Source organism: Sander lucioperca, chromosome 23, assembly GCF_008315115.2.
Source record: "Sander lucioperca isolate FBNREF2018 chromosome 23, SLUC_FBN_1.2, whole genome shotgun sequence".
In the NCBI taxonomy this organism is placed as follows: domain Eukaryota; kingdom Metazoa; phylum Chordata; class Actinopteri; order Perciformes; family Percidae; genus Sander; species Sander lucioperca.
The window spans coordinates 20,192,278-20,213,266 of NC_050195.1; the positions used below are offsets into that span (position 1 = coordinate 20,192,278).

A 20,989-nucleotide genomic window follows, 5' to 3' on the forward strand; every position below is an offset into this window, starting at 1 on the left:
TTACTTTTCTAGTTTTAGGTGGAACATGACATCATTCAGCCATCTAGCATAATCAAGGGGGTTTAGGGTCTTTCAATCTTTCTCTTTCTACAATTGTGTTCATACAACCTTAGTTTTAGCACAGTGTTTTTCATCACAACACCACAACAAGAAAATGTCATATTTCACTAAGCGCATGACTGAAACTGTGTAAGATAGAATATATGATGATGTTTAAAAAGGTACAAACCTTTCCAGTACAACTCAGAGCATAATCTGAGCGCGTTCACGTGGGCTGCAGCAGCAACCGCTCCGTACACTACCGCCGTAATCAAAACTGCTTTCCTTTTACCGCCTTTGGCCTTTCCCTCATTGAAATGACTGGAGGCGGCGAGCTACTGCGCGGCGGTATGAAAGCCCCAATAAGATGACCATCTACTATCCATCACCAGCCTTTGACTGTATTTAATTGTATTGTCTAGGAGCGTGTCTAGGTAGTCCAAGCCAATACTTACATTATTTTACCGATTTATAAATTAAATCTGCGCTTAATTTAGGAGTAGCCTGAATGGATATTTTGCTGCAGTCCCGCGATAAGGGGAGGGTATATCCGTTCTCACCGCCCTTTTTGACCATATATGGTCTGTCTGGCGGTTTGACGTGCGGCTACATCCACCCGGCGAAAAGTGAACACGAGACATCGGTGCGCTCCGGAGACCGGTAATACATTATCTAGGTAAGAGATGTATTTACAGCATCTGACAACTACGACTTTAATGGTTAATATACAAATGTTCCTGTCACAATTAGGAATAGGCGTGAAAAACAAATACTAACCGCCGAATTAGCCACTTTCAGAGCTTGCCGTAGCTAGTTGGGCCTTGCGTCAAGTTAGCGGCTCACAGGCCTGTCAGCTGTAACGTTAGTTAGCTAGCTACCGTTGTTAGCTTAGCTAGAGAGCTAATAACGCAGTCAGCGGTTAGTTTATCAAAATGTATATGATCTTTCTCCTATATATGGCATTCTGTTTTAATCAGTTAACACAACTGTTTGGGTACTGTCGTCGACTAGCTAATTCACTCTGAAGTGACAAATCTACCGTTAATGTTAGCGGCATCAGCTAGCTACCGTTAGCTTCTAACAGCTATCAGGCTTTATAATGTGAGGAGCCCAACGTGCAAGCAGGTGGGACTGGAAGGAAGCAAAATGCGGTCGTGGTTAGCGTTGTAACCTCTCGTAGGTTGTACCGTTAACCATGTAAACGTTATTCTGTTAATTCTTCCTTAAATTCAGCTTATAACCAAGTTATGGCAGTGGTTCCTAAATGTTCATATCAAAGACCCCTAAAAACTGACACAAATAAGACAACGAACCCCATTTGATAATATTTTGTCCCAGGGTCCCCCATCTGAAATGATTTTGCTTTTCGATCTTTTATTACAGAAAGTGTATGAAACCCATGACCAAAATAGACGTACATTTTATCATTGTGTACGCTAACTTCTGGATGCAATTATAATGAAATTCATGATTCTACCTTTTTGCTGGCGACCCCTAGAACCCCGTCAAGAACTTGGACCCCACTTACCTGAGTTATGGAAGCCCATTTCCGCCAATGTGATAGGGAAAAAAGATCCTGTAAGTCATTATAATGAGAGACTGTCTCAAAATAATGACTTGTATGTCAATGTGGCAGGCGGGGCCCCATTTTTGTTAAAGGCTAAATATGTGTCAAACCATTCTAAATGAAGTATTGTGGCGCTGCAGAGGCGTCCCAGCCTACAAATCCTATCCTACAGACTAAAGAAAAAAATCTTAGTTTGGTACAGGTACTTGCAAAAATCACACTATAATCATTTTCATTTTTTTTAGATTTTAATATTTTTCAATGAAAATGAGAATAATGATACAAAAATGATCATTCTGTCCAATATCGTGAATCATATCGCAATCGAAATATCAGTCAAAATGCAATTAGATAATTTCCTCATATCGTGCAGCCCTAGGGCAACTCCACTGGCTCCAAAATGAATTCTGCTTGTATAGAGGGGCGAAGTCCCTCCTTTTCCGGTGGACCCCATGAGACCTTATTTTGTAAAAAAAAAAAAAATAAATAAAAATAAAATGAAAAAGAACTAGTAAACAGGAGACAAATATTTGAATTAGCCATTTAAAAGATACTTTTGCAAGGAAGAATCAGTTTGTCATAGTACTACTTTTGTGTGGAACTGCTCAGTGAACTACATGTCTCGCATAATGTACGTTACATTGCCTGCTCTCTGGCTAGCCAGCTTCGCTATCTTCCACAACACATAACGTTATCTTACCTGATGTGTTTGATTAGTGTCTTTTTGTCAGCCGGGAAGCGAAAGAACGAGCACACTTCCGATGTGTTGTATGGATAGATGAAAAGTTATATTTGTATAATTTATTAAGATTTTCTTTTGCTAACGTTAGATATTTACACAGCTAAAAGACCTATTTAGCATCACAGAGATTAGTTTTGTTAGGGCGTTCACGAACGTTAGTTGATGTTAGCTTATCTGTGTTGCCAGATCTCGCGAGAGTTTGGTCCTGAGACAGAAACTAATTATCTTAATTTATAATTAATTAATTTATAAACTTAATTTTCTCCTGATGAGTCCGTTCTGAAGATGTGGCTTGAAAAAAAAATGACTCCAATATTTACTTTGGTGACAATGGGGCGAAAGAATCACACATAATCTGTGTTCACGTTCACTTCTCCCACTGGAATCAATACGCTCAGGACCTGCCGCTAGTCTCCTAAAGAGGCGTGGCAGTTGCGGAGCCCATGTGACACAGATACAGGAAACTACTCTGAGTTGGGGTGTCTCAGTTCTAAACTGTCTCTGGTTGCGCCGTGAAAGGTCAGCGCCAACGAGGTCAAAGTTGAAATAATTTGAACTTTGAGCGCAGCACTCTGCGGCAATTCCAAATGGTGTGCGCCGCCAAGGGTAGCACTCCGTCTAGTTGGGCGGCACCGCTCTACCAATAGGAAAACAATGGAACTGCCAGTGCAGGGCGGTTTTACCCGTGGATCACGTGTAGGTGGCATTACGCAACTTTGGGCAAGTAGTCTTTCTAATTGCGTCTTTTCAGTCTTATTTATACTTCAACAGTTTTACGACGAACAGATTTTCTTGACTTGCAAAATTATCTTTTAATTTGACAAACCTATGTTATTCATGGCTCAATTCAAACAGGATCAAATCATTAATTGTCTCCCACCATTCATTACCGTACATTTTTCCCCCGAAATAAAGTCCCATGGTGGTCCATAGGAAGGGGAGGGACTTGGCCTCTCTACAGAAGTCTATGGGGAAATGACCCTACTTCTCACTTGATTTATTACCTTAGTAAACATTTTTATAAAAGGTTTATGGTCTCAATCGCTAGTTTGAAGTCTTCTTCACAGTTTAATGTTAATTTTGGAAATTATGGTCCTATTTATTTTACTTATACACGTTGACCCTCTCACAGTTTTCACTTCATCAAAGTTGATTGGAACTTTTTGGTCACCTAAAAATGTCTTGTTCAGCAGTTGGTAGCGCCTTAAACCAAAGCTAGCTACCTAGCTGGTAATCGTCCTTTAACAACTGAGACTCTGGGTATGGTATACATACCATAACATGGTATTATAAGAGAATAAGAGTGTTGATCTGTGTCCCTTTTTTTTTTTTTTTTTTTTTTTCCTGCTGTTGAATAGCCTTTCACAACCATGCCATCCGACTTAGCCAAAAAGAAGGCAGCGAAGAAGAAGGAGGCTGCCAAAGCCCGCCAGCGTACCAAGAAAACTGATGAGAACGAGGAGGGTGAACAACCAGAGACTCAGATTAATGGAGCAGAGAGCAATGGTGAGAGAACTGATTTATTATGTCTTGTATCATTCCTGAGATCAGTTTTGGCATTGGCTTGACTTGTACATTTTGCTTGTTCATTTATTACACTTGAACTTGCCATTCTCTCAAATAGGTTCATGTCTAGCATTAAATGTAAACAAAATGGTGAACATGATTTTGTTTTTGTAGGTGTTGCCTATTTGACAAAAGAGCTGGATGAATTTGAACTGGCTAAGACGGAGGCACGGGCAGTGACGGGCGTTCTGGCCTCACACCCCAACAGCACCGATGTCCACATTAGCAGCCTGTCGCTTACCTTCCATGGTCAAGAGCTGCTAGCAGACACTAGCCTGGAGCTCAACTCAGGCAGACGCTATGGTCTTATTGGCCTTAATGGCACAGGTAACATGTCTCTCCTGGCACGTGATATTACTAGTCAGTAGCCTGTACATTTCCCAGTACCTGATGCCATTTTCCCTTTGGCTGTTTTGGGAACTTGGACATGCTAAAAGCTAGACTTTTTCAACACAAAGAATAGCACATACATACACTATTCAGTCACTATACTTACACATTTGCTAATTTACAGCAGTTACTCTAAGTAATAGTGGGAGAAATGTTGCACAGAATGGATTTTTTTTATTTCACGTACGATGAGCAACATTCATTGTCTTATTTACTTGTATCTGCCAGGAAAATCTATGCTGTTGTCAGCCATCGGGCATCGTGAGATTCCCATTCCAGAGCACATAGATATTTACCACTTAACCCGGGAGATGGCCCCCAGCGAAAAGACGGCTCTGCAGTGTGTCATGGAGGTGGATGAACAGAGGATTATGCTGGAGAAGGAGGCAGAGAGACTTGCGCATGAGGACTGTGAGTTACATGTGATGTACCAAGCAATGACTGCAGAGGGGACATTCATTGTCCCAGAGGCGAACAGTTAAAAGACAACAAACTGAAGAATGGTGAAGTGAATCTAAAAAAAAAAAAAAAAAGCCATAGTTTGGGTAAAGCTGACTTGATGCAAAGACAAGGAAAACTGTCTAGTCGTTCTGTAGCTGTATTGATTGAAATTAATAATAAATGCCTTTCTCTCAACCCTGCATAGCTGAGTGTGAGAAGCTGATGGAGCTGTATGAGCGTCTGGAGGAGCTGGATGCAGACAAGGCAGAGGTGCGAGCCTCTCGGATCCTCCACGGTTTGGGTTTCACCGCTGCTATGCAGCAGAAGAAACTGAAGGACTTTAGTGGTGGATGGAGGATGCGTGTTGCTCTGGCCAGGTTAAGACAATGTGCTTAGTTTTACAGCATTTAGTGACATGATGTGTTGCATCCATTCTCTGTGCCTGCATAGGTTTGAAATTGAACAGTCTAGTCGATTTTGTAAAATACTACATTCAGAGCTACAATGCAGATATGTGCTCTTGAGTAGCACTGCTTGTCCTGTGAAGATTCTAGTTTTATTTTTTTAGGTTGTAGGTTTTTTCTGAATAATAAATAAGAAGCAAACAGTGTAATGTGGCTTCCACTTACGAAACCATGCAAGTCATGACCCTACATTTTTACACGCTCTATTCTTAATTTTGAGTACTGTAAAATTCAAATTGTGTATAACCTACTTGTTGCTAAGTAGAGTTAAATCTGCTTATGGTAGAACTGCTTGCACCAAATTTACCTGGTTCAGAAAGTTCATGTTTTCCTGTCAAATTAACTGTGAAAGCTAATAAAAGGCAACACCCATGGAATAAGAGTAGTCCTTCCTGAATTGTAATATAAAACTGATAACCATGAGCTTTAGAAACACGAGGAAAAAAAGTGACATTTTAAGAGCTGTTAACGTATACAAAAAGCAAGTTTAATAATGACAAGTTTCATCTTAATTAAAGCTTAATGACTATCCTACATTTGTCCAGAGCCCTGTTCATCAAACCCTTCATGCTGTTGCTGGATGAGCCCACTAACCACTTGGATCTGGATGCTTGTGTGTGGTTGGAGGAGGAGCTCAGTTCGTAAGTTTACACCCTGCATCCTCCCTCACTTTAAAGAAGTCCAAACAGTTTATGTACTGATCATCCTGCTTCTTGTTGTTAGGTTCAAGCGAATCCTTGTGCTCATCTCACACTCTCAAGACTTCCTGAATGGTGTGTGCACCAACATCATCCACCTGCATCAGAGAAAACTGAAATACTACACGGTAAGAACATTTGGCTGAAACCACGTATGAGGCCGTAAGGTAAAATAAAGAATCACAGTGCCAGAAAGCATAACGGGCTCTGCCATGTGTGATCTCATAATGCTGAATCATAAACTGAGGGTAAGCTCTTACTAATTATGTCTGTGTGTTGCCCTGTTGATGACCATGCAAATTGTTTTCTATTTTTGCTTTAAGGGTAACTATGACCAGTATGTGAAGACCAGAGAGGAGTTGGAAGAGAACCAGATGAAGCGCTTCAACTGGGAACAGGACCAGATAACACACATGAAGGTACATGAGACACCATGTGGTAGAACCTTTTCACTGCACAGAATCAATAGCTCAGAGCAGATTCTTTAAATCAAGTCCATGTCCAGGAACTCCTAAAGTGTGAATTTCTATATATGTTTTTAATTAAAGCAGTCACATGCTTTTGAAATTTTACAAACATTCATTATTATTTGTCTCATTGACTTGTACTCATTGTTCTCTTTACATCCCTCTCCTCTAGAACTACATTGCCAGGTTTGGTCACGGTTCTGCAAAGCTGGCACGACAGGCACAGAGCAAAGAGAAAACGCTGCAGAAGATGGTGGCCTCAGGCTTGACTGAAAAAGTTGTGAATGACAAGGTACTGTAATGATGTGGGTTACTGATATGGAATAACTACTTTCAGTAGTCTTCAGAATTTTGACTTGGTGACACACTTTGAGAAAATGAGGCCAGTGGCCCATGTATATTGTTATGGTACTAATACCTGCCTCTGTCTCCCACAGACTCTGTCATTTTGTTTTCCTCCCTGTGGGAAGATTCCTCCTCCTGTTATCATGGTTCAGAATGTGAGCTTCAAGTACAGTGACAACACAGTGAGTACAGTTAAGATTACAGCACGGACAGAGCTTTTTTCACTGACTTATAGAGTCATATCTCAGTCTCACTCATCTGTTAATGTGTCCTATAGCCGCACATATATAGAAACCTGGAGTTTGGTATTGACTTGGATACACGAGTGGCTCTAGTGGGGCCCAATGGAGCAGGAAAGTCCACACTGCTGAAGCTGCTGATGGGAGAGGTAGGTCCAGTAGTATTTCTCCAATATCCTGTAACAATCTGCAGTTGTCAAGTATTCACGTTAATTCTCCTTTTCTCTTCGTAGCTCCTTCCCACTGATGGCATGATCCGCAAACATTCTCACGTCAAGATTGGCAGATATCACCAGGTAAAACACTGAGCCAGTTGACAGTACCTCAATACACTTGCATGTTTCAAAAATACTAAGAACACCCCTTTAACAACCAGAGAACATAACAATGATCTTAAAAGGCAACATTTGATTCAGGGCAAAAACCATGCTATGCTAGACCTGGGGGAGACCTTTCATAGAAAGTATATTCGTATACAAGTATATTTACTGTAAAACTAAATGTCTCCCTTTGTATCTACCTATGTTACAGCATCTGACAGAGCAGCTGGAACTGGACCTGTCTCCTTTGGAGTACATGCTGAAGTGTTTCCCTGATATCAAAGAAAAAGAGGAGATGAGGAAGATCATTGGTCGCTACGGGCTGACGGGAAAACAGCAGGTAGGTCTGGGATACTCCTCCAGATAATAGGAAATTCATGTTCTTGTGCTTTGTCTCCCAACTGTCTCTAAATTTACACCTGACATTTCTTCTAGGTCAGTCCGATCAGGAACTTGTCAGATGGTCAAAAGTGCCGAGTGTGTTTTGCCTGGCTCGCCTCACAGAACCCTCACATGCTGTTCCTTGACGAGCCCACCAATCACCTGGATATCGAGACTATTGATGCATTGGGGGACGCCATCAACGAGTTTGACGGTGGCATGATGCTAGTTAGCCACGACTTCAGGCTAATTCAACAGGTATATATATTTAATATTTGATGGGTTCATTTAACATTTGGTTGGAAATGGTGCTGTTAATCAGAGGATTTAACTTTAACCAGTTGTAGCTAGCACCATTTTGTAATCTATATAATTTCTTTTTCACCAGGTGGCTCAGGAAATCTGGGTGTGTGAGAATCAAACCATCACAAAGTGGAAGAGGGACATCCTGGCATACAAGGAGCACTTGAAATCAAAGATCGAGAAGCAAACGCATGACATCTAAAAAACTAAGCCACTCCTTTATCTTGCATTATGGATTTGACCTGCACGCTCCTGAGGGGATGAGCAGAGTTTACATTGAAGGAAATGTCATAACTAGAACTGAAACAATCTCTTATGCATCTTAATGGACACGTCTCGTACATGTTGTACTGTATTTCCATCTTGGTTTGAAAGAGCTGCACCTGACCCTATCTCTTCCCCTTTCCCTTCCCCTCACCTCAGACTGCACTCTGATTGGCTGATTCACGAACCATCTCAGTGCATTTTGGAACGCATTCCATTGTGCTGTCTTCATAGAAAACTTTAATTTTTCCGAATGTTCTGTTTTATCCCAACATGTATTCAGCAGCTTTTAGGTCATTTTATGATATTTAAAAGTTGATTTATTATTTTTTTTTGTCTGTAAAAGAGCAGTTCTGGCTTATAATGTAAATGCAATAAAGGTTTGTCTGAATAAACAGAACATAAAAACAGTATTATTGATTCAGAATACTTTATTAATTTTTACACTTCATGAACACAGTGCTCATATCCAAAAATCAAAAGCCTTTTGGGAAAATAAACTATTTTACATCTCTGTAAACAAGAGGACAAAACTTGGATTAAAAGAAGTTGCTTTGGATTCTGGCTTGTGAGCCCCATGGCTGCTGGCCTCATCTTAAAGCCACTATACTACACAGCTCTTCATGGAACTAAACATGGCAAAACAAGTATGACCGCATTTTGCTGCCACCGTAAAATGTTAGTTTCTCAATTCTCTTAACGAGATCCCTTTGTTATGACTCTTTTTAACCGACTAAACTCAAGCATTTCCCATTAATTGGTATTTTATAACTAAAATGAGAAACTGAGCAAATATTGTCATGGTGGCCACAATACTATGCCATTCAGATGCAACAGGGACTTTTTATGAATTTAAAGCCAATCGTAAACAAGAGCTGATTATCTCGTCTGCAGCCGAGGTTACTGTATATTTTTATATCCTCGGCAGTGTTTGCGTGTACTGTACAATTAATAGGGCCAAATATTCAAGCTAACAGAAAATGAACATTGGTTCTAATTCTAAGTCACTGTTCAAAATATTCTTCTAATAAATCCAAAATGACATGAATGTAGCTCAAGATTCAATGTTAGTTTTAATAAGTGATAGGATGATTACTGGAAGTGATAATCTACCTTTACATCCTTCAAAATAAATTATTCAACCATATTTAGTTTATTTAGGTTTTCATTTAATGTATACATATTTTAGGCTGTTAGTCATTACAGTCTGAAAATAGATGCAGTGTTAGGTTACATTTCCAACATTTAATATGTTCCTGCCTGTCGGCTCAAAAAGAGCCAACCAGGGGAAACACAGATAGCTCCAACCTATAAGGCTGCACATAAAGCTTTAAAGTTTGTCAGGTGGAGTTTTTCCAGAGACAAAGGGCTGCAGCGTGTACGCAAGTCAATGCAGATTGATTCTATATACGTAAATGTTAATGGCCTAGTTTTTAAATACCAGGCTCTCGTTTAAGGTTTCAACTTGGTAACGTGCGTGATTGACAGATTAGTGGCACTAGCTGCAGCTGAAACAGTGCAAATAGGAGTGTTTCAGTTATGCTGTTTTTTTGTTTTTTAGAGTATCCCGATGGCAGCATGTTTCAGGGGCTAAAAGGGGCCCTGCAGCAGTCGGAGACGTGCTTAGGTACAGTATGCGCGGACCAACCGAAGGTATCGATGCTCACTGGGCTTCCCACTCCTCATCTGAGACCTCATCAGGAGGAATGCTGCGGGTGTTGCTGGCCCGAATGCTGCTGATGTTAGTGAAAGAGAGAAGGCTCGCAATACCCATCAGACTCACACCGGTGCCATCCAGGTTCACCTGGGCCAGATGCACGTGTTTCAAGAACTTCAGACCTGAGGAAAAATGCAAAGAGATTGTTCACTACGTAAGAAAAGATTACACTTGTGTTTTGTGGTCGAGTCAGATGAAGTCAGGGCCGCGAGTTTGACCTTACCGTGGTCTGTGATCCGTGTGCGGCTGAGATTAAGCTTCACGAGTTGATTGCAGCGGATCAGACCTCTCCTCACTACTGTGTCTCCCACATGAGTGCTGGCTAACCCCAACACCTAAAAACAGGGAAAAAACACATTGACAAAATATGTATATAAAATAAGACAATTTCAGATACCATAACCTGTTACTAAAAAACATTTTTTCAGCAATACAGGAAGATGTTTGCATTGAGACTAAATACTAATTAACCTGTCTGCAAATATAGACCCAATGGAAAAGAAGAAGACAAGCTTTTATTTATCCCACAAAGGGGAATTCACATTAAAGTCCCTAATGTCAAAATTATTCTTCAACAGTCAATGTACTATCAAATCCTCTTTATTAATACAGTATACTGCATGGCAGAGTGCTGTATATAGAAGGATTTTATCTGCAGAGCTAGGAACACATTAAACGTGTTTGAAATGTGACGTACGTTAACTAATGTTTATTAAAACTACGGGTTAAAATGACAGGGCAGCACACGTTATCTATCTACAATTTCCGACTTAGACTAAGCTTGTGCCACACAGGTGACAGAACTGTTGCCAGTAAAATTACCTGGAGGTGCGGCAGACAGGTGATGAGTTCGGCCACTCCTCGGCTGGTCACTGCTGTTCGGTCCAAACAGAGCTCCTGCAGATCCTGCAGTCCACGCAGGGAGGGAAGCCCTGCATCTGTCACCTGTGTGTTGCTAAGTGACAGCTTCTTCAACCTACATAAAGTACATACAATACTTCGGTCAATATCCTACTAAAACAACGGTTACAATGACCTGCATGTGTTGTACAGTAGAGTTATGAAATGGGAATGACCTGGTCATGATGGAGAGCTGGCTGACTCCCTGGTCTGTGACGTGTGTGTAGTCAGTCAGGTCCAGCTCTAAGAGCAGAGACAGTCTAGAGAGGAATGACAACCCGCTGTCTGTCACTGAGTGGCGTCCAGGGAGGGTCAGCTGAGTCAACTTTAGACCTGGAAGGAAAGTAGAAGCCTCTCTAAGAGTTTGATTCACCACGGACCAGAACCATTGTGCTTCACTCCGTCTGTGTGCTGTTTTAATGCTGCTTTCCATTTACGAACCTGAGATGATCTGCAGGGCGTGGTTACCATCCGCTTCGGGGATTCCCGCCAAACTCAGGGAAGTCAGGGCAGGATGGGTGGCCAGGTGCTCTAGAGAGCTCTCAGTCACACCTGTCCCATCCAGGTTAAGAGTCTGCAGGCTGGACAGCTCTGCCAAAGCCGACACATCCCTGACCTGGTAGAACAACACGCATCAAGACATAGGAATGTCGTGAGAAAACACTAGAATAATGAATTGTTAAATTACTGGATGTTCTGTGAGTTAACAGACATGATGTGCCCAGTAGAGCTGAAGTAACCTTAGTCTGCTTGATGCTGAGGAGCCGCAGTTGTGGCACACAGGTGGGCAGGACTACCAGTGTGGCTTCAGTCACAGCCGTCTGGTTCAGGCTGAGCTGAGAGAGACAGCATGGAGCTGACTGGAGATATATAACCATCCCAGCATCCGTCACTTTGGTGTGGTCCAGGGACAGGAAACACAGGTTCTTCAAAGCTTGTAGACACAGAAAGAAGGAAATTGTGACATTGCAAAAATCATCAAGGCAAAACCCATTTAGACGTAAACACAAGTAATTAACACAGATCAGCTTATGTTGGGATATGGCGTTCTTGCACGTAATTGCCTATGAAGTGGTGTTACATAATCTATTATCCCCTCTAGTAACAATCTGAGCCTTGTTCGCATGACAGATTGTAGAAAGCCTAACCTGTGATATGCTGCAGACAGGAGTCAGTCAGTTTGCTACAGGAGGCCAGGTTCAGGTACTGGAGTTTGACCAGGCTGGACAGGATTGACAGCCCAGTGTCTGGAAAGAACCAATTTTGGAGATGAAAATGAAATAGCAGACATTGACCAAACATATTGCAGAAGTTAACACAGCAAAATTGATTTCTGGGAAAAAAAACTCCATCCTGAGATGAAATTCTATACCAGTGATGAGAGGCGAGTTGACCAGACTCAGATGCTTCAGTGCTGTGAAGGCCCGTAACTGCCGCAGGAGCTCATTGGTGGAGTAAGGGTAGCAGTTTAGAACAAACTTCTGCAATGGGCAGCCGAAGAAGAGCTCCAGGGTGCGTGGACGTAGGAGCCTTTCACGGGACATGTGGTTCAGCAGAAGCTCTGCTAGCTCCGGGGTGAGGCATGCCAGACTGCTGATGTACTGCATGCTGGGAGCTGAGAGAGGAGAGACACAGGGCTAACAATTACAACAGTGAATAAACAAAGCCATGAGACACATTTCCTGGGAAATCCAAGGGGTCTTAGACGTGAATATTCTACACGGTCTCTTACCAGTCATGAGGTGGACAGTTGCGCGGGTTGCCAAGGCACATAGGGACGACACGCTGGGTGCCCTGAAGGGTTTTTTAGGGGGTGATGGTTGTCCCTGGGAGGCACGGGGATCTTCTTGTTGCGCAGCTCTTTGAAGGCGCTCCACTGCAGCCAGACCTGCAGCTCCAGGTGCCTCCTGACCTCCCGCATCCTCAGGCTCTGCCGGGTCGTCTTCTGGAGCCTCCCTGAACCACACAAACACAACTGTCTTTTACACAGGGCATCTCCACAGTCACTCCAAAATGCCCGCAAAATTGGTCTATATTCCTTTCCTTACTTTCTTGTTTTCAGTTACCAAAGGTTCTCATGTCAAACTGAACCACAGGAAATTGAACTGTAAACACTTTAAGACTGTAATCAATATTCTTTCTCTACCTGCCTGTCTAATAATGACTCTAACCGTCTAACAGGGCATTGCTGTAAGAGAACATAGAGCACCTTCAGAATCATTATAACCAGCTGCAAAACACTTTAAAATCAATTGTAGTCCAGTGGAACATATTGCAACACTCACTCACTCAATCAATTTACATGCATTACAGTTCTTACATTATATTAGTGCCATTCTGTTTACACACCCACCTGAGTCGATTGCCTTGCTCTGGCCAGTGGTGCCTGCGCTCAAATTCTCCACGAAATCTATTCTCCGGAAAGAAAGGCAGCCGTGGCATTCCTGTGAAAGATAGTCACCATATGTAAAATATCACCAAGCTGAAACTCAAAGTAGTCACTGACATCACAACCAGCCCATATTAAGTCACAGGTCTATTAATATAACACCCTTCCATTCTTGGGTATTTGTCAAGTCCTACTGTCTTTACAATGGAAAAAAAAAAGTTGCATTTTTACATCCCACACCTCTAATCAACATCTTTTGTTCCGGATCTTTAATTCTCCTCTCACTAGCTTCAACTGAGATTGAGCTCTTTTCACTCTCTGGTCTGGCACACATGCAGAATACTACATCACAACCACATGTTCTGAAAGACTGAATATGATTGGCTGAGCAGCTGTAAGCCCTTGGGGAACTCAGTTCTCACTGGTGAGCAGTTCTGACCCTGTGTCCTATATGTTTGACAAAAAGGGGCATTCACCTACATATTTCCTAATCCTAATCTTTATTACATATGACACACGTTACTAGGGGAGTTGGTCAAATGTCCTGTACACTGGCAAATGTATGTAATATACAGTATGAAACTGAATGAAAAGCTACTCTATCAGCTGAAAGTTAGAGGCCAGGGTCATCTGTTTTTTGGCATGGGGGAACAAAAAGGTTTACGTGGATGAATAAATGGAGACACGTGGAGGTGGGAAGAGGGGAGAAGAGAGGGGGTAAAGCAAGCAAAAGGTAGGTCAAAGGAGGGATGTGGTGTCCGCAACAACCCCAGACACAGGGAGCAGTACCGTTAAGCATGTAAGGTGGTTCTTCCTCTTCTCCTTGTTCCTCATCAACCTCTATGCCAGCAGCTTCCTCGGCCTGACCAGGAACCAACCTCTGGCCTCGGCCTGTTGAACAGCACCAAGAATGTCATCTAAGGACTGAACAACTATTTAAAAATGTTTAAATAATGTTCAACATTCACTTTCAAAGTAGAGCTGCAATGCGGAGGAGCTAATTCAGAAGTAAAAAATCCATTACCTTTCTCCATAGACAAAGTAAGATAATTCACAGTTGAAGCATTTTTCACGGTTTGGATTAACAGAACCAGGTGATCCATCTTTGCAACTCTCTAAATAATGTGTATAGGCTACTACCATACAGTCATAAAACTGTATACAACAAACAAGTTTTAATGAATAAACATGTGTGAGGTATAGCAGATCTGCTTAAAATTTGCTTGTAAATTTATAATACGTAAGAAGTTTTTTTTTTCATAGTTATTAATACCTACCCCAGAAGTGAGATGGCCCAGACAGGGAAGGACCAACTCCAGGTATCCCTGCATAATTCACAGCCTCTTCCCACAGCTGGTTGGGTAGTGGAGGAGGTAGAACAAGGTCCTGTCCTCCCGCCCCCTCCTGGACAGGGATATGTGGCTGAGGAGCCACATCAAAAGGAGACGGCTCATTCTGTACCACTGATGGTGGATCTGCAGGACTCGGTGGATCCTGAGGTGTCTCTGGAGGAGTGGTCTGAATACACAATGCTGCGTTGGGTGTGAGGCCAAGAGAGTGCAGTGAACAAGCGAGCTCTGCCTCCCCAAAGCGTTTCCGTGGAAAACCCTGGAGGAGAGAAAAGGAGGCTAGGGAAGGGTGACGTCCGGTGATGTGCTCCACGACACTGCGAAGAGGAGCATCAGCTGGGAAGCGTTCACGCATGGACTCACCGGACGGGAGCCGAATCTGCAGCAAAAAACATGAGGTTTAAACAATAGCAATTCTGTAATTTGACTTTATCTACGGCATATACACACAAAAATTAAAAATCGTTATAGCCTCACCATGAGGACGCAGTTGTTATCTACATTAGTCTGAATCTTTCCTCCAAGCTTCTGCCCTTGACCACTAGAAGGAGACGTCTCTGTGGCAGCACTGGTCTGGTTCTTCTCCTGCAAGCTCCTCCGATCCTCAGCTATCCGCTTCAACACCAACTCACGCTCCTGGCAGGCAGAACACACATAAGACAGGATGTTGTGGTCTGAGATTATAAATCGGACACTTGAAAGATGTTGTAAAGTTTTTCTTTTCAGCACTGCTGACCTGTTTTTTTTGTTTTCTCTCTGCTTTGGCCTCCTGAGCACCACGTTGTCTCTGCTGCTCTTCAAAGTCACTCTTGTCCTGTTTGATGCGGGACTCGACTGGTAGTGGGTCTGGGGACAGGGTGCCTGACTGTGATGGTCTCAGGACCAATGAAGGTGACGCTGTTTACATAAATAAAATAAAAAATATTTTTAACCCTAAATTATTAATTTCTTTAAGTCTTATTAAAAACTTCAATGACATGATTACAAAGAAATACAGTATATTGCAATGGTGAATTAAACTTATATAATATGACCCTCTATCCTTAAAAGCAAACCCAGTCTTTAGCAAACTGCTTGCTATACCTCTGCTGTCAGAAGGAGATGTTTGTGTCTCTGAAGTGCTTGCTGCCTCTTTGGGTGGGTTGAAAGCAGAAAATGCTGTCTCAGCTGGCTGTGATGAGTGCTTGACCAACCTGTGCCGTGGATACTGACCCTGCAAGAGCCTGTCAACATAGGAGAGAGGGATGTAGAAGTCATTTACCCAAAAGACTGGTCTTTTCAGACAATGAAAGGAAATTCAAATGAGCATTTAATGAATGCTAACTATTTAAGTTTAAGAAAAGAGTTGGAACAACTCACCACTCAGCCGCATCTGACACAGAAAAATGCCCCGCCTGGACAGCTGCCTGGATCTGTTCCTCTGAGAACCCCATCTCACTGAGGATGAGGAATAACTCCCCAATAGTCTGCAAAACAAGCAAATCAAATACACGTCAAAAACGCATGTAAATGCACATAAATGGGTTGACCTCTGTAGTTTTTCCCTTATCACAGTGATGCACAAACAAAGGCTATAGTGAGGTACAGTTTGTCTGGCTCCCGATCAATAAATTAGCTATTACTGTTGTTCATTTTGTTACTTTTATTTACTAAATCAACTTAGCGTTGAGTAAAATGGGTTATTATCAACCCTTGCTGCCGAGGTGCCCTTGAGCAAAGCACCAAACCTCAAATTCCTCGGGGCACCATCCTGTAAGGCAGCCCCCTAGCTCTGACATCTCTCCATACAAGCACTTTGGATCAACTATGTTGTGTGTAAGGTGCTATATAAATACAGTTGATCATGCATGTGTATGGGTCCTGTTTGTGCATGTGTGTGGAGAGTGTATTTGGAATTAATGAATTGTACTAAAATAACGTTATAATAAAGTATACATTAATATTACTATTAAAGGTGTAAGACTTCATGAAGGCTTTACATAGGTGCTGGTGAGAATGTTGAATAGTTGCCTTTAAACTTAACCCATATGCATGCATCCATAACTATTAACTGTGTTTTAACGTGGACTAGCTACACCATATTTATTTTTCTTTGTTTGTCATTCATTTAATCTGACTGGTGCGCAGTCTAAACTCTCCAATTCTAAGTTAATGTTTGTTCGCAAAGTTTTTAGCTGTTAGTTAGCCTCTGTTCGGGTAAATGCATTAATTCACAGTAAATTCAGCGATTTAAAACTAACCAACCGATGACAAGCTAAGCTATGTTGTTAGGTCTATGGTACAGTGAGGGCTGTCATCAACAAACAACATTAGCATGGCGGCTAACAGTTAGCTGAGGGAAAACGATGGCGAGGCTAAAGCTAAAGCAGCTAGCAAGCTAATATTTGTGCAATGTCATGTCAAACGCAGCTCGGTAATTTGCAGCTTACCAGAGGGGCAGCGGAACTCATGATGTTGTTATAACATCAATGGATGAAAATCAAAGTGAAGCTAATATTAACTAGCAACTTTGTTGACTTCCTGGTTGGGTCTGCAGCGCCTCCAGCTAGCAACACTACCGAGCCCGTTGACTGAATATCAACAAGAAACCAGCCTAACAACACTGCGGAGAGCCGAGGGTTTCTCTACTGAGGCAGCGGTGCACAAATCCAGTCTACCCTTTTACATACTGTCTATGAGTCTACCTCTCAATGATTGGCAAACCCCTATCCCAACCGCCGCCCTGACATAATTTAATCATCTAGCTATATGACTAAACATAATCATGTAATCTGTGGATACTGCTTTTATTAAAGTGAAAGTGAAAATGAACGTTATAATTTCCCAAACAGGCGACTCAGTCAGATTATTGTAAAATTAAACCACATATAGATTTAAATTAAATGAATTATGAATTAAGAAAGAAAGAAAGAAAGAATTTGCATAATTATAATAAAAATTATATTTAATAGGTGAAACCCCTGGATTCAGTAGCAGCAAACCACCAGTAGGGGTCACTCTTACTGTTTATCTCCTTAAATAGGCTACAGTCTATGGTTTACATCGATGTGACCTTTGCATCATGCATTCTGCATATCATTAGCAAATCAGAGTGAGTGAGTTAAGACTCTTTTATACTTGGTGACTCATTCGGGTAAATGAGGGGCAGGTGTGCAAGCACGTGATTGTCCGTTGACTACAGAGCAGCAGGAAGAGTTAAGGGCTGGCAAGCATAAACAAGGGCCAGAAAAAATTAACAAATATGATGATAAATTATGCTGAACCAATAACAATGTGGTAATTTGATAAGACATAGTAATTTAGGAATATGCACGATGTAAGCACAACACTGGAAAAAAAGGTCTTCAAGACACAGCTTCAAGATCAAGTAAAGTGGGACCTATACGCGAATACTGTGTTTTATTGGTAGCCTACATGCTCTTAAACACATTTGTTATTGCATTACTACAAACCAGATAATAATAAGCCTGGAGCTCTTGGCTAGCTCGTAATTTCTGATATGTAATGATCATAAACCATTGCAGTGGTGAACTTTATTATTGTCTGGCAAAACCTTTGATCATTCACATGGTCTTCAGTAGAAAATGCAGTTTTCCCAGTTCTCAAAGTTGTTCTCTGGACATCTCGCTCAAAAGTTGAGACTGAAAGTTTTGTTATTTCTTCTTTCCTTTTCTTCTCAACAGTTAAATGACAACTGGGCAAACTCCATCAGCTGAAGAGCGTGATACAGTGAGTCTGTTACAATCAAAAGCTTCATGGCAAGTAGCCTAAATTGATACTTTTTGGATGTTTTGTCAATACATTGTTGTATTAATAGGACCTATTTTGATTTAACTGAGAATTTATTTTATGTTGATGAAACATTGTCAGTTGGCTACTTGAGTAGGCTAAACTTACACAGCATATTTATACAGATCCGCATTTCAATTTATGCCAAATAATCACGTTTTCAGTAGAATACGTTAATAAATTCTGACAAATAAAATAATATTTAATCATAAGCATCATAACGGTATGACGCCCTCCTCAGGCTTTCATCAGAAATATGAATCATCATTTACGCAGGCGCAGCTACTTGAGTCTGGAGTAAATAGCGACAAGTTGTCAGAAATGAAACAGTTTAACCGGAATGTGATTAATGTTGGCTTCAAAATAATGGCGTTCAAGTGGCGTTAATAAGAAGCCAATAACAGAATAATGCTGTAATGTGATGTTTTTGTATATTTTATTTATTATGCGTTCGTCGTTGGATATTATATTACATTTTTGCCGTGTTAAATGCACGCATTTTGCTTTTCTCATCACAAAGGCTTTTATTTTGAATCCTCTACCGGAAATGTAAGTGTTTTAATTTTTGTTTGGATTGATGCCGGTTGAGCAAGTGTTTCAGAGAGAGTTAGTTTGAGGTGGCCAGACACCGGTGAATTAATAATCCTCAATATATGAGTTGTTGTAAGCCTCAGAAGGATTTCGCTTTGTGAAAACCCATTTTTGCTTTGAACTATCGTTGTTTTGATGGTCAAGAACTGGGTCTTGACTGTTGACTTATGTTCCTGTGAAGAAAGGCGGCATTGACAGGCAACTGCCACACATGCATGCAAGTGTCCGCTGCTGGTGCTGCTGGTAGATGACTTCGCTTTGTTCCTCGGCTTGTTACAGAGGTAATAGAGGATGGAAAGTCCTGTTAATGTGCTAGACTTTGTAGTTTTTTTCGTGGCTTAATCCTCCTCACAGACTGGTGGATAGTAAATGATAATGTTAGAGCCGAGGAGTTCCTCCTATCAAGCTAGCGGTCACTCCTCCTGACATTAGCTATATCATTGTAGAAATGTGATGGTTATGTTAAAGAGTTGGCTAGTCCACATTTTTCTTGTGTCTTTTTTGAACTGAACAAGGCTTTTCAACAAGGCAGGGTGGAGACAGCGTAATTCATTCATCATTTATTTAGTCATTGCACACTGGTACAACAGCAGCACGTCTTCTGTTTCTCAGGTCATTGGGTGACATCAGTATAAAGATCTGTAATATACCTTTTTCACGGCAGACATGTTGACATGTCATAGTAGGAAAAGCACAGGTGTATTCAAAACCATTAATGATGGCTGCATTCCACTTAGGAGAGGCCCTGGTATTGTGCATGCTGACTCACTGAGATAGCTTACTGGGACACTTGATGGAACTGAGCCATGGTTAAGGTTATCAATTTCAGCTGTGCTTTTCCTCCTATGACAAGTCAAAATGTCTGCTGTGAAAAAGGTCCATTGGCAAGTTAAATATGAATTATTATATAAATCAGAGAAAAATAACAACTTCTCACATTTGAGGAGCAGATATGCCAATTATCAAAATTGTTTTAAATTCATTTAGTCAATTTAATAATTGATTAATCTGCAAAGTGTTTCAGCAAAAGATGAAATCTCTCTCAATATAACCCATGGATTCTCATTAGGAAACCCCATGTTTCAACCCATTGACCTCCATTTGAGGTTTTTGTTCTGTGCTTCTATTATACCATAGATCTGAACATGAAAGTGGAGCACACTAATGAGGGAGCATAATATAGCATTATGCTACAAAAATGTCCACATAATGACAAATGGCTACAACTCACGAAAGCCCAATACAAAGAAATTGCTGTTAAAGTTCTTTATTTTAGTTTTAGTATTTAATGCCTAACGATATAAAACGGGCAACTCATCTCATTTGTGAAACTGCAACCAGCAAATATTCAGTGTTTTTCGGCTGTGTGCTTTTTTTACAGCAGACATTTTGACATGTCAAACACAAGTGAAACTAATAGCATTAATTGCTGCAGTAAAATTATTGCTGGAACTGAGCCATGGTTTGTGTTTTTAGTTCCACCTGTGCTTTTCCTGCTGTGACAAATCAAAATTGCTGCTTTGAAAAAGGTCTACAGTATGAATCTCAGAAACAAGAGTGCTCTTATACTAGCTATCAAGATTAATGTGAACAGGATTATTGAGACAGCCGTATGACATGTAAAGTACAGGATGGACAGAGTTTTGACAGGGAAGAAAAAGAAAACTGGTAATGCTAATAAAGGATACATGTCGGTCAAATCCATAATATAATTAAGCATATTTTGCTCTCAAATTCAGTGTCAATATAGAGACTTATATTACATTGTGTGCAAAAAGTTAACTTGCATTTTTCATTTGCACAACAGAAACTAATGAGGAAATTTAACTTGGCTCCTTCTGTTACTGTGTAAAGATGTCAGGCTGATCCCTGCATCACCCTGTTGGGGTCCTCCCTAACTCTCAGTTATGACTGGTTCACTCTAAGTTATCTTGCTTATTACACGGCTTGGTTATATACTTGATTCTGATTGGTCGATCACAGCATTCTACGGTCTGCTATTATAATAATATAATATGTTTTGAAATG

At 41.1% G+C, this 20,989-nt stretch overlaps 3 protein-coding genes across 4 annotated transcripts in view; 2 read left to right on the plus strand and 1 right to left on the minus strand.

The window, feature by feature from the left end:
- Positions 1-534: 534 nt before the first annotated feature.
- abcf2b (ATP-binding cassette, sub-family F (GCN20), member 2b) lies at positions 535-8,639 on the plus strand. 2 transcript variants are annotated; one of them, XM_035998233.1, is made up of 15 exons: positions 535-715; positions 3,707-3,854; positions 4,029-4,241; positions 4,533-4,715; positions 4,951-5,122; positions 5,755-5,850; positions 5,933-6,035; positions 6,231-6,326; positions 6,547-6,666; positions 6,812-6,901; positions 6,997-7,107; positions 7,192-7,254; positions 7,490-7,618; positions 7,714-7,941; positions 8,001-8,639. In XM_035998233.1, the coding sequence occupies exons 2-14, from the start codon at positions 3,719-3,721 to the stop codon at positions 7,936-7,938; spliced, it is 1,737 nt and encodes a 578-aa protein (XP_035854126.1). In that variant the 5' UTR covers positions 535-715; positions 3,707-3,718; the 3' UTR covers positions 7,939-7,941; positions 8,001-8,639. The 2 variants fall into 2 exon arrangements, with proteins under 2 accessions (XP_035854126.1, XP_031148747.1); XM_031292887.2 differs by having other exon boundaries at positions 536-715; positions 7,714-7,917; positions 8,048-8,639.
- A 504-nt stretch (positions 8,640-9,143) lies between these two features.
- On the minus strand, positions 9,144-17,177 carry si:ch73-173p19.1. The gene is made up of 17 exons (XM_031292884.2): positions 17,011-17,177; positions 15,941-16,047; positions 15,665-15,804; positions 15,318-15,478; positions 15,059-15,217; positions 14,510-14,960; positions 14,022-14,123; positions 13,197-13,287; positions 12,576-12,799; positions 12,216-12,458; positions 11,992-12,090; positions 11,584-11,777; positions 11,285-11,459; positions 11,020-11,176; positions 10,766-10,919; positions 10,167-10,278; positions 9,144-10,065 (listed from the first exon to the last, which is right to left on the minus strand). The coding sequence occupies exons 1-17, from the start codon at positions 17,029-17,031 to the stop codon at positions 9,890-9,892; spliced, it is 2,766 nt and encodes a 921-aa protein (XP_031148744.1). The 5' UTR covers positions 17,032-17,177; the 3' UTR covers positions 9,144-9,889.
- Positions 17,178-18,974: 1,797 nt separating this feature from the next.
- Positions 18,975-20,989, plus strand: part of slc4a2b (solute carrier family 4 member 2b) — a 48,498-nt gene continuing 46,483 nt past the window's right edge. The window contains exon 1 of the mRNA XM_035998227.1: positions 18,975-19,242. The gene's annotated coding sequence lies outside the window, so the exon portion shown is untranslated. The remainder of the gene's footprint in view (positions 19,243-20,989) is intronic.